Source organism: Physcomitrium patens, chromosome 24 (genome assembly GCF_059467195.1).
Source record: "Physcomitrium patens ecotype Gransden chromosome 24, ASM5946719v1, whole genome shotgun sequence".
Taxonomy (NCBI): domain Eukaryota; kingdom Viridiplantae; phylum Streptophyta; class Bryopsida; order Funariales; family Funariaceae; genus Physcomitrium; species Physcomitrium patens.
In genome coordinates this window covers 8,905,215-8,916,677 of record NC_143433.1, presented here as the reverse complement: position 1 = coordinate 8,916,677, position 11,463 = coordinate 8,905,215, and the positions used below count along the sequence as shown (strand labels likewise).

At 32.7% G+C, this 11,463-nt stretch overlaps 2 protein-coding genes across 2 annotated transcripts; one reads left to right on the top strand and one right to left on the bottom strand.

The window, feature by feature from the left end:
- Positions 1-1,246: 1,246 nt before the first annotated feature.
- LOC112276460 (uncharacterized) lies at positions 1,247-3,514 on the bottom strand. The gene is made up of 7 exons (XM_024507816.3): positions 3,120-3,514; positions 2,724-2,830; positions 2,451-2,516; positions 2,257-2,342; positions 2,061-2,122; positions 1,838-1,916; positions 1,247-1,595 (listed from the first exon to the last, which is right to left on the bottom strand). Exons 1-7 carry the CDS (start codon positions 3,470-3,472, stop codon positions 1,503-1,505), a joined length of 846 nt encoding a protein of 281 aa, XP_024363584.1. The 5' UTR covers positions 3,473-3,514; the 3' UTR covers positions 1,247-1,502.
- Positions 3,515-6,849: 3,335 nt separating this feature from the next.
- On the top strand, positions 6,850-9,109 carry LOC112276428 (uncharacterized). Its single transcript, XM_024507721.3, has 6 exons — positions 6,850-6,990; positions 7,333-7,473; positions 7,779-7,985; positions 8,140-8,226; positions 8,464-8,597; positions 8,731-9,109. Exons 1-6 carry the CDS (start codon positions 6,967-6,969, stop codon positions 8,834-8,836), a joined length of 699 nt encoding a protein of 232 aa, XP_024363489.1. The 5' UTR covers positions 6,850-6,966; the 3' UTR covers positions 8,837-9,109.
- Positions 9,110-11,463: the final 2,354 nt, after the last annotated feature.

Sequence of the window (11,463 nt, the reverse complement as noted above, 5' to 3'; positions counted from 1 at the left end):
TTAGTTTAGTATTCCAAATAGTAATAATAATATTAATAATTTAATCTTTTTATTGTATTTGAATATATATTTGAATATAACAAATATTTAATATCAAGATGAACATAATATTATTTTTAAATATATATATATATATATATATATATATATTTTTGACTATTGATTTTGAGAAATGAAAATATTTATTACTGGATTGTAGAGATATTAGAGCAAAGATGTATATATATATATATATATATATATATATATACACTTTAATAACAATTGGTATAATTTGTTTTTAAAACCTTTTCAACTTATTAACAAAATATAAAAAGATTTGTTGCACTATTAAATTTAACAATGATATATATATTTATATATATATATTCTCTTGACGTAACGCTAGATTTAATTAAAAAGATAGTAAAAACTAAAATTATAAATAATACGATTTTAAATTTTATTGTTTTCTTTTTTAATTTTATAAGAACATAACACATATTTTTCTTTCAATATTAATAATTATATATATATATATATATATATATATATTTTAATAAAAATAAGTCCATTTAATTTTAAGTTTTTTAGTTTTATTTAGAATGTTTGAATATTTAGTTTCCAAAAAGAAAATCTTCTAATTGAACATACTGTACAAAATCTATATATATATAGGTACATCTTTATACTTAAAAGATCTAACTTTGATAAATTGGCCAGGACAAAAATCTTAAGTTATTTCAGTTTTGTTATATATTTGAAAATTGTCTCGAAAAAACCAAGCATCTTTAGTCTTCATCCATTTTATTAATATATAAATTTTTGTGATATCTCGAGCGAAATAGTATTGGATAAAATTCTAGCTCCTTGGATAATTTGCAAAAATTTGAACAACTCCTTCAGAGGTATTAGCCATTTGGGACTAACTGACTTTATTGGTCAATCCCATGTTCAAAGTAATGTTACGGACAAATCAAACTTGAGATTCACAACATACTTGGGCTTAGCAAAATTTCCTGAATTTCATCATGCATACTTACTTTAAATTGGAAAATTCCATTTAAAACCGATTTAATAAAAACATTCTACCTAAGTATGTGTATATATACGGATATATATATATATATATATATATATATATTTATACGTGTCGGGAAAGACAATCATAATAACCAGTTTTAGAATGTCAGCATTATTCAATATAAAGCTGAAGAATGTTTGCAAAACCAAAACAAACATGTCACTATATTGAAAAAGACCACGATTCATTTAACAGCAAATCTTTTACCAATCAACCATACTGTTTAGTCAAAAATTACAAACTCTATCTTAATCGATTTTTGTAAACGCATTTACCTGTCCAATTCAATATCAAGGTCTCAACATTTAGGACACAAGATATTAGTTGATGATAGTTACTGAGAATTGGTGCTCTTCACCTGCATGTTTCGAAATATGAAAAGCTTCAGAAGATAAAAGCATATAATACTACAAAGTCATCGACGTGCTAAAAACACCGACTAAGAACTTCGAAAGGCTCTGTCAGAGGGCACAAACAACTGTTGCACTGCTTGCCAGCCACTTATACTCCAGCTCTCAATATGCTTCACAATCTGCTCATTACCACAACAATTTTTAACTTCATGGGCTTGTGTACTAGAAACAAGCCCTTAACAACGTCTCTCCTGATTCACAGCAAATATATTGGAACCCACATCGATAAAACCAGTGAAATCAAGCAAGCAAGCCAAGCCCAGCTCAGTGAAAAATTGCTTAAGCGAAAGAAAAACAATAACAAAAACAAACAAACAAACAAACATCAGGTAGGATGATGTGCTTGTTTGGTGCCGCTCACCTTTGAGTTTGCATCCAGGACGTATAATGTAGAGCCATCGACATCGATCAGAGGCTTCCACGGCAACCGAAGATAAGTCCTGTAGCATAAATGACGATCTCGTCGTCATGGAGCCGTGACTGCGGCACAAAACAGATCTAGCATGGACGTTTTCGGTAGTTTGGAGCTCAGTCCTCCCATTCACGAGAGCTTAGAACTAGATTTCAGGTTAGGTCGGACGAACCTCAAATTCCAGTTTGCGTTGATAGACTTGTGTTGACGTGATTTCGAATCCTGCAACTCGCCCTGCGATGTGCTATATGTTTCAGGCTTCGCAGTGGAATAATCCTTTGTTTCAACGTCAGAAAACACTATAAAGCCATGGTTTGATTAGGAGACTAAAGGCGTTGAAATTGCTGAAAATGAGACAATGCTGTTACCTCCTCTTGTATGTCGAAAAGGATCAGTTTAGGCTCTTCGAAGAATGGTACCAAGAGCTTTAAATTGCGTTGGTATCTATCTCGTCCTGCACACATCACGCACTGGATTAACCTTTAATTCGCTGAGATAAGAGAGTGCATCGACTTGGGAGTGACTCCACATTTTCTATAGCAAGTCAGTGTGGCTGACTAACCTCTAAATTGGATAGTGGGATCTGCGAATAAGCAATCGTCTGCGTAAAGCGTTGGAGTAAAATCTCCTGAAAATCGACAGAGTGAAGGACCCGATGTTGGGCGTCAGTACAGGCTCGACAGCAAGATGCTACTAGAATTTAGATAACCTAATAATGGTATCTCTTATCTGGAAGAAGTATGTGCAATGGAAATGTAAGATAATCTTAGGTAGGTTCATAAAAACCTTGATATCATTCACATGTGCTCTTATCATCTATGTCAACACCGATTACCTGTAAGAAAGTAGGCTCGTTCATAATCCTCTCGAAGAACTTCCAGCACAGTCTGATTTTCAACCGGAGATTGTTCTACCTCCACGATTGCAGTCGCAGACTCGGAGCTGCCCTGAACGAGACACAATGTGAGCAACCACCGGTAGTAACAAAATTCACGACTGGCATCCACCCATAACAGACAATAACCTCTCTCCCGATGAACACTCGCTACTACAACTCTACTTGCTCTTCAAATTCAATGTTCCAAAGACAGACTTTAGCAAAATTCACCACTGCCACTAAAAACATAGAATCTCACTACAGTGCTATTTCTTTTAGAATGCCCACCTTCACCTTGTTTTCGAAGGTTGAATACCTGAGAGATGGCTAAACCCAAATCATGGAGAAACTCACCTCCCGAAATTGGAGAAGAGGCGCAGAATCTCGGTAACGAGAAAGACGCCAATCCGCAACAACAAAGGCTCCTCCTGCTGCTCCTGCTCTCTCGCATCCTTCTCAATGACCACATCCTTCTCGCGATTCGTCATTCTCGCCACCGCGAATAACCCATATTCGCTTCGTCTCCGTAGAGACGGGTAACTCCAAGTCGCCCCATAGCGCACCCCTCTCACGATCCCACCAATTGGGCAACACCTCCACACAACTCCGCATCGCGAGAGCTCGGGAGAAGAGAGCCTCGAGCTGGGGACTGGTGACGAGAGCCAGGGAAGAGAAGAAGCGCAGGCTGGGGCAGCGGAGGAGGCCATGGCGGAGCGCTGCTCGCGCACCCTTCTTCAGCAGCAGCAACAACGGCAACCACATTAGCAACAAGACGCAGCAGCAGCACGAGCAGCAGGAGCAGCAGGATTGAGATGAACAAGCGACAGAGAAAGAGCAGGCCTTCATTCATTAATCGCGCTCATACACAAATATATCAAATATCATGTGGATGTGTGTATGTATACATATATATATATATATATATACACTAGAGTTGCAAATATCAAATAAATATTTATATTTATATATACATACATACACTAAAGTTGCAAATATCATATATATATATATATATATATATATATAAATAATTTTTTAAGAGTTGGAGCCTTTGGCTTTATGAAAAACATCTTAGAGGAAGACATTGAAGTGTAGTGAAGAGTATTGTGATTTAGATGGATGTGTAGATGGTTGAACACATATAGTCATATACTTTTATTTTAACTATAATATATATATTTTTATTATTATTATTTTTTTTTATATAGATTCAACTTGTGATAGAATAACATGTAATGGTCCATGGAAAAATATTAGTTTAGCAAATAAAGCCTCAAGATATAAATTTTTTGTCTTTTAGTTTTGTTAATTTTCATATGAAGGACAAATTTTACTGGAAATTTACTTTGTTGCAGTTTGAATAGAAGTTCTGTATCTGAGGATTCTAAGTTGATTCATGGAACAAAGATTTTTTTTATAAAAATTCTCTAATTATAATAGTAATAGTAAATAAACACAAAGTAAACACTTCTATAATTAAGTGTGTTTTGTTGTATAAACCATGTGCCAAGTTCTTTAATATCATTATAGAATCTCTAATTTTATTTTATTTTACGCAGTGGAAAATATATATAGAGATGATATTTTAAAAAATCAACAACAAAAAAAGATTGTACAATTGTTTTTATTATAGGTAGAAGCCAAGTCAATAGAAAAACATTATACTTTTTTACTACCAAAATTGTGAAGATTAAAATTGTGAATGAGAAGGCTAAATTCATCAGTTCATATACTAAAGGTACATAAAATCGCACAATTTATATTATATTTTGTAGAGAATAACCATATAAATATCTTTAAAAATATATGTGTATATATATATATATATAAAGATGGAATATGAAGGCCACAAAAACAAAAAATTTTCATCTGATATAAAATAAAGAGTGCAAGGGTGAGTCAACAATTCTGGATTAAGGATTTTTCTTGTTTATGGAGAGTGACAGATTAAGTTTAAAAAATAAACATATTTAATGTGTATAAATACAAACAAAGAAAATTAATCTTAAACATAAATATTTAGGAACAATAATTCTTTATTCTTATATTAATATATTTTAAATATTTATAACTCCTTAGTGGCAGTATGAAACAAAATAAAATTTAAAAATGTACTTAAATGTTTGTGATTTTATTTATTTATTTATTTGGTAGATATTAATTACATTTGTAAGTTAGATATATATTGGAATATAGATTAAGACTTATTAAATACATAAAAATTGTTTAATTTATTTTTTAATTTTGTATAAAGTTCACATGGCTTCTTACAAATTTAAGCAATAAAATATTACTTGTACATGTATATGTATTTGTATATATATATATATATATATATATATATATATATGTGTGATATGCACGTTAAAAATATAAATGTACTATTGTTGAATTTTGGAAGAGAAAGTTTAAAAAAGACCAAACCACTTAATGTAATAATAGCTTTAATAAAAAATACAATTATTTAAAAAAAAAAATCTAAATTTACCAAAAATAATTATTAAAGGGCTTAATTATACAATCTAAGAAATGTAATTTGGGTTGAAATAGAAGTTTAAAACTTAGAGACAGTATCTAAAAACAATATGTAAAATGAAAGATCTTGTAGCAAACAATAGTTCAGAACCATTAAAGTAAAATAAGAAATAAGAAATAAAGAATAAACTATAATTTTTTCAATAAAATAATTTTAAAAATATAGTATATTTTAAATAGAAATAAGGTTGTAGTTTTCTTTTTGAGAAACTCAATGATCATAAATATATAACTCTAAGCTTGAGAAGCAAATAATTTATTATATTTTTATTTTTATTTTCTATGGTGAAATGAAATAATGTCTTGATGTTACTCACATTTATTATTTGAATGGTATATTTTGAGATTTGTCTTTGGTAATTATATTGAATTTATTGTTGGGTTTAGATCATTTTATATTAGAAAATTTAGAGGTGTAATTATTACTTGTAAAACAAATTAGATGAATTTTATTGCATACAAATAAAAATTTAAAAATTATATTTATGTATTATAAGACCATAAATTCAAATACATTACAACCTAAATTTTTGGATCTTGATTAATAAATATTATTTAAAAAAAAATACTCTAAGCACACTTTTATTTGCTTATCCACAAAATTCTTATGTATACAAACAAAAATGATTTAAAAAACACAAATCTGATTAATTTTTTATTAAATTTATTTTATTACAATATATTTTACAAATTTCAATTATTTGCAACTAGTTTTCAACTATAATTTTTTCTTATTCTTATTATAAAAATATATTAAAATGTAAAAAAAGTATGTATTACTATTGATGTCTTTATATTATATTATAATTTTATGTTTTAAATATAATAATCTTTTTATAATATGTATTGATTTATATTTTTTAGAAAAAAAATGGATGTGGTATGGTAGAAAATATTTGATGCATTTTTTAAGTTTTATTTTTTTTAATTACTGATATTTTATTTAAAGAAGTAAAAAGATATAATACTTAACTAGATTTTTTAAAATAATTGTACAATCTAGTTAATTAAAAAGTAATAATCAATAAAAATTAATATAGTTCTTTAATTCTAATTATAGTAAATACTAGCTTTAAGTTTTACAACACAAATTGGAATTGACATTTTATAGTTGTATACACTTTCTTTTTTATCTTTGATTTTATTTTGTTAGTGAAACTTAAATGTGTGATAGAATTTTATTATATTCAAACGTTGTCTATAAATAGAAATACAATATCATATAATTATTAGTTCTTTTTAATTATTTAAATTTTTTTCTAACTCTAAATAATTCATGAAAGTTTGGAACTATACAAATTTGACTTGATCCGTGATTTTTAATTTAGCCATACTCCCGCCTTCCGATCGACCCAAAAATTTAACGGGTCAGATTCAATCTTCTAGTCTTGGGAGTGACGGCGTCGGCGGGCGATCTCCGTCTGTGGGCGATCTCCGTCTGTGGGCGATCGATCGGACGGCGGGGAATGGCGAAGTGGGTTACACAGAGAGAAAGAGAGAGGAAGGGTTTTACTCTCGGTGCCGAGGAGAATCGGGCCTCTTCCGTCACCGAGCATTTTGTAGGTTTCGATCGTAGAATTTGCTCACAGTATCACACAAGTCGGGGCTAATTTGTTTCGTCGGTAGTGGAGCGGAAGCCTCTTTCGCAGGGAAAGGCAGCAAAATTATGGCTTCTGCCTGTATCCGTCAGGTACGTTTAGATTCCACGCAGATTTGGGGGAAATTGTTGTGGTAGCAATGAGAACGATGGTGTTATCGCGACGCAGATTTCTAGGGTGCAAGATGTATTTGTATCGTGGTATTGGGTTCAGCAGGATTTCGGCATTCGGCAGCATTGAGAGGGATTTTACGCAGTTTTTTAGTTTTTAGTTTTTAGTTTTTAGTTTTTTTTTTAGTTTTTTTTTTTTTTTTTTTTTTTTTTCTCCTAACTTTTAGGGCTTGGTGTGGAAGGTGGGTTTGCGTTGGGTTTTGAGTCGTAGTGGTTTAGGGGTTTTGGGGTTGTTTCATGACGATTTGATCCTTTTGTGTATAGATGGCCTCTCTATCACTTAGGAGTAGAGTATTGGCTGTGCCAAGGGCATTGAAGGTTGTGGGTTTTTCCTCGCCTTCTTTCACTCCTACCGTGAAGCCTTGGTGGAGACAGGCGTGTGAGCCACTCCGTGCATCTTTCCAGGTAAAGTGGTTTCAGCCTCTTTGTCATGTCACTTTTGGTTGGAAGTTGCAGTGAGTTTGGAAGCGTGTATTTGCGTTGGGCCTAAGATTGTCGGCGTGATCGTATGGTCTACGACGGAGAGGGTGGTCGATTTTTATTTAGAGCCGTTGCCAATGTTGGGGGTGTTAAATTGTACCTGTATCTGGGACATGTAGTATGTTAGAAGGTGAGTTCGTTCATTTAAAACTAGGAGTTCTGGGTAAGAGTAAGTGTCTTTTCATTCTGAAAAGATAAAGTTTGAAATTAGGGCTTTTGCTGCTCTGCAGCTTGCAGCTGTACCCAGGCCCATGTTGACCGGAGGTAGGGGACATTTCAGCGTTTTTTCTCAAGCTGTAACGACCACTGCCGAAATGGAAGCTGAAGCTGAGACTGGCATTGTTGCGAAGACAACCATCCCTGAATCTACCGAGCTTGCCCCTCCAGCCACAACGAAGACGAAAAAGCTAACGAAGCGTGTGAAGCACATCATGGAGGTTAGTAGGGCTAGGATTGTTGAACACCGTGGCAGTGGTGACCATTACATGAATTAGTTCACGTTTTTTGGGGAGATTTGTTATGCTATGTCTACTCAATGCATATTTTTAGATTGAACGATTCAGTTGACTTTCAAAAATTACTTTATTTCAGATTCTTGACAAGGAAGCTGTTGAAGTTGCCAACAAGGAGAAGTCTATTCCTGATATTCGACCAGGAGATGTTGTGCAACTGAGAGTGGTGAGTTGCGTCATTCTCCATCCGTTGCGTAACTCGTTGTAGTGATTGTTATCACTATGCAATTGCCAATCTTGTAACTAGTCTGCCCGTTTTTGTGCCATCTCTGCACAATTAGACTGTAAATAGCGTTTGTTATGTTATTAACTGTCAGCTCGTTGATATGTTTAAGCTCTTAGTGGAGCTGCGAGCTTTTCAGGTTTCCTTCTTTCTCATTGAATCACATTGGATCCTTTTCAGGAAGTGCCCGAGAACAAACGCAGGGTGTCTGTGTTGAGGGGTATCGTCATCGCCCGCCGCAATGCAGGCATCAACACCACCTTCAGGATTAGGAGAGTTATTGCGGGTGTCGGAGTCGAGATGGTTTTTCCACTGTAAGTCCACTTTACGATTGTGATTTACCATCCCTTCTGTCGAATGACGTTTGGACAAGCTTGAGCTTTAATTTGATTTAATTTTTTTTGCCTTCTGTTTTTAAATGAGTTTTTTTTTCTGCGTCTTGTGCAGCTTCTCGCCTAACATCAAGGAAATCAAGGTGGTGGACAAGAGGAAAGTGCGTAGGGCAAAGCTCTTCTATTTGAGAGACAAGATTGCTCGCATGTCTTCTTGCTAATAAGACTATCTCTTCCTATTCTCCAAATGTTTGCAGAGTATGATCCCCCCCCCCCCCCCCCCTTTAGTGCATTAGGTAGACCGTCTAAATCTGGAATGCACTTATTCTCCCCAGAGAATCGCACATCTTTGTCATATATCGAAATGGGGGAAGAAAAGTGAAACACCCATATGCAATATTTGCTTCTCCGAGCTCTCGGTTTTTTTCCATGTACTAAAGCCAGCACAATTTTGGGTAAAGCCCGTGGCACATGAAATTCAATTGCTATCTAAATAGTGGGCGGTATGTTGAATGCGTCTAGGTAGTCTGTTGTCCTGATCTGGTTAAAATACGCACTGGATCAGTTCATGTACTATAGTACATCTTTTCCGCTGTATACAATGTAAAATGTTATTACGCTCTTCTAAGGTGTGGCGTGGAGTTTGGGGGATCGCAAGAAGAGCCTGAAACAGATCGATCCTGATGCTCAACTAGGCGATCTTTTGCTAACCGAGAAGCTTCATTTCCATTTCAACTGCAATTCCTTTGAGGGACCATTCAGTTAATTCTTAATGATGAACTGGGAAATCGAGTTAGAAACGTTTTGATATTACTACGTAACGATAATACACAATCGACAAGTGCCATCTCCCTGGTCGTCTCTTACTTGTTACGACGTCTACCTCGACCAACCAGTAAAGATAATTTGCTTTGAAATTCCGTCCCACAACAAGACGTGAATTGAAATGGGTCCACGCCCTATCCAACAAGTTACGTAACAATTGAGCATATCGTGATTTTCTGGTCGCGGTGCATGGACTGACTCCTAACCAAATACTTTTACCTGGTGACATAGTGCTCCAAGTGTCGATAATGTTCATGTGTTTTAAAATTATTAATTTAGTCTCGACATGTTCAAACCTTTAGTTTTTCTTTACAAGTTGAATAAATCTTTTCAACATCTTAGTAACAGATGATACTTCTCATATTCTTGAATTAAGTAAATAGAATATGTCACTAGTCAATATGTAATTCTCTTTAATATTTTACCTTGAATTGTTAAGCTCACACTCATCTTACATCTTTTTTTTATATTGTAATCTACTTAATAAATAATATTCCTTTATTTTAAATATTTTTGTATTTTCAGAATTTAATGATGTCTTGTTAGAGCTCACCTATTGTCTTACATACTATTGTCTTACATACAAAAGTCTCATTTCATTACTATTAAATAAATATATGTTAGGTTTTGAATTGAAAAAAAAAAAAAAAAAAAAAACAAAACAAAACAAAAATGATTTATTAATATCATTTTTTACATTCAATTTGTTTTAGTAATATATATTCATGTGACTGTTATTTTTAAAAGATTTTATCTTACAAATATTTCACAATAATATTGCTTAAAATTATTACCCATATTACATAATTTTTAGCCTTAATTCATATAAACTCATAGATTTTCACAAGTTTATCTTGTTTATGCAATATAAATTAATGAATATTTCCAATATATTTATATTTAATTTTTAAAAATAAATAAATATTTCTAGCTTTACTTTATATAATGAAAAGTTTTTTTTTGAAAGACAAATAAATGAATAATGAAATAATAGGAGAAAATTTACTTCCAACAACTTAGACAATTTAGTGCAAATACAAATATGCAATGGTAATTTACCAATTTCAAAATGAAATCTTTATTTAAAAATTTAAGATCTTATAATAATTTCTTTAAATTTTCATCTACATTATAAAACTCAATAAATCATTTTTAAGTTAAAATATTCCATAAAAATTTTATTTACTTATTTGATGCAACTTTAAAAATATGTGAATCTATACCATCTTATCCTTGCTTAAATATATGATAATACAATCTTAGACTGCAGATAATCTACTAATGCAACTTTAAATATCTAACATTCTTCTTTGTAGGTTTATACAATCTTATTATAGGATTATTGTCACATCTCAATACATTCATTTGTCATTAACTAACATCCACATTGATACTGATACAGTGGGACTACCAAAAAACCATACCCACATAATTTGTAAAGATTATGTTGAGCATTTCAATGTGATTTTAAGACCTACAAAAATCGTACTTAGAGCACCACATATTAGAGAGGACTTTGATGAAAAAGTCACATTACATGAATGACAATTTACTGAATTAAACAGCACCGTGTCTACCTGCGCAATCAAGCAGCAATTAACCGCATGTCAAACTCACATTGGATAATGTAAATATCCAGATGGGTTAATTCTTGAGGATGTTTTGATTGGGATGATTGTGAGCTTCACAACGAAGATAGCATTCCTATCAACTGGAGTCCATGTGAACTTCGTCTGTAGCTGCTCTAAGCCTGATTGAAGGACCACCGATGATAGAGATTAAAGTGCAGCATGGGGATAGAATCAAACACAATTTCAGTAGTTATTAGTGTCGAGGTGAGGCAAGTTGGGTAGAAACGAAGTTGGCGTTTAAGACAGTGGTACAGTGTACGTTCTGCTACAATGGTAGTTCTTTTAGTGGTGATAATGTGTTGGACCTCATAGAAGTGCTGCGAGTGACTAGCACTGGAAGACAATCACGATACAAGCTCTAACTTTTACGTGTGTATATACGGTATAAAATG

Bases quoted from the DNA above. Each gene is read 5' to 3' on its own strand.
- LOC112276428 (XM_024507721.3), top strand. From the start codon at position 6,967: ATGGCTTCTGCCTGTATCCGTCAG. The intron at 7,474-7,778 runs GTAAAGTGGTTT...GCTGCTCTGCAG, and splicing joins CACTCCGTGCATCTTTCCAG to CTTGCAGCTGTACCCAGGCC. The intron at 8,227-8,463 runs GTGAGTTGCGTC...GATCCTTTTCAG, and splicing joins ATGTTGTGCAACTGAGAGTG to GAAGTGCCCGAGAACAAACG.
- LOC112276460 (XM_024507816.3), bottom strand. From the start codon at position 3,472: ATGGCCTCCTCCGCTGCCCCAGCCTGCGCTTCTTCTCTTCCCTGGCTC. The intron at 2,343-2,450 runs GTTAGTCAGCCA...TGATGTGTGCAG, and splicing joins TCCCACTATCCAATTTAGAG to GACGAGATAGATACCAACGC. The intron at 2,123-2,256 runs GTAACAGCATTG...AGCACATCGCAG, and splicing joins TTTTCGACATACAAGAGGAG to GGCGAGTTGCAGGATTCGAA.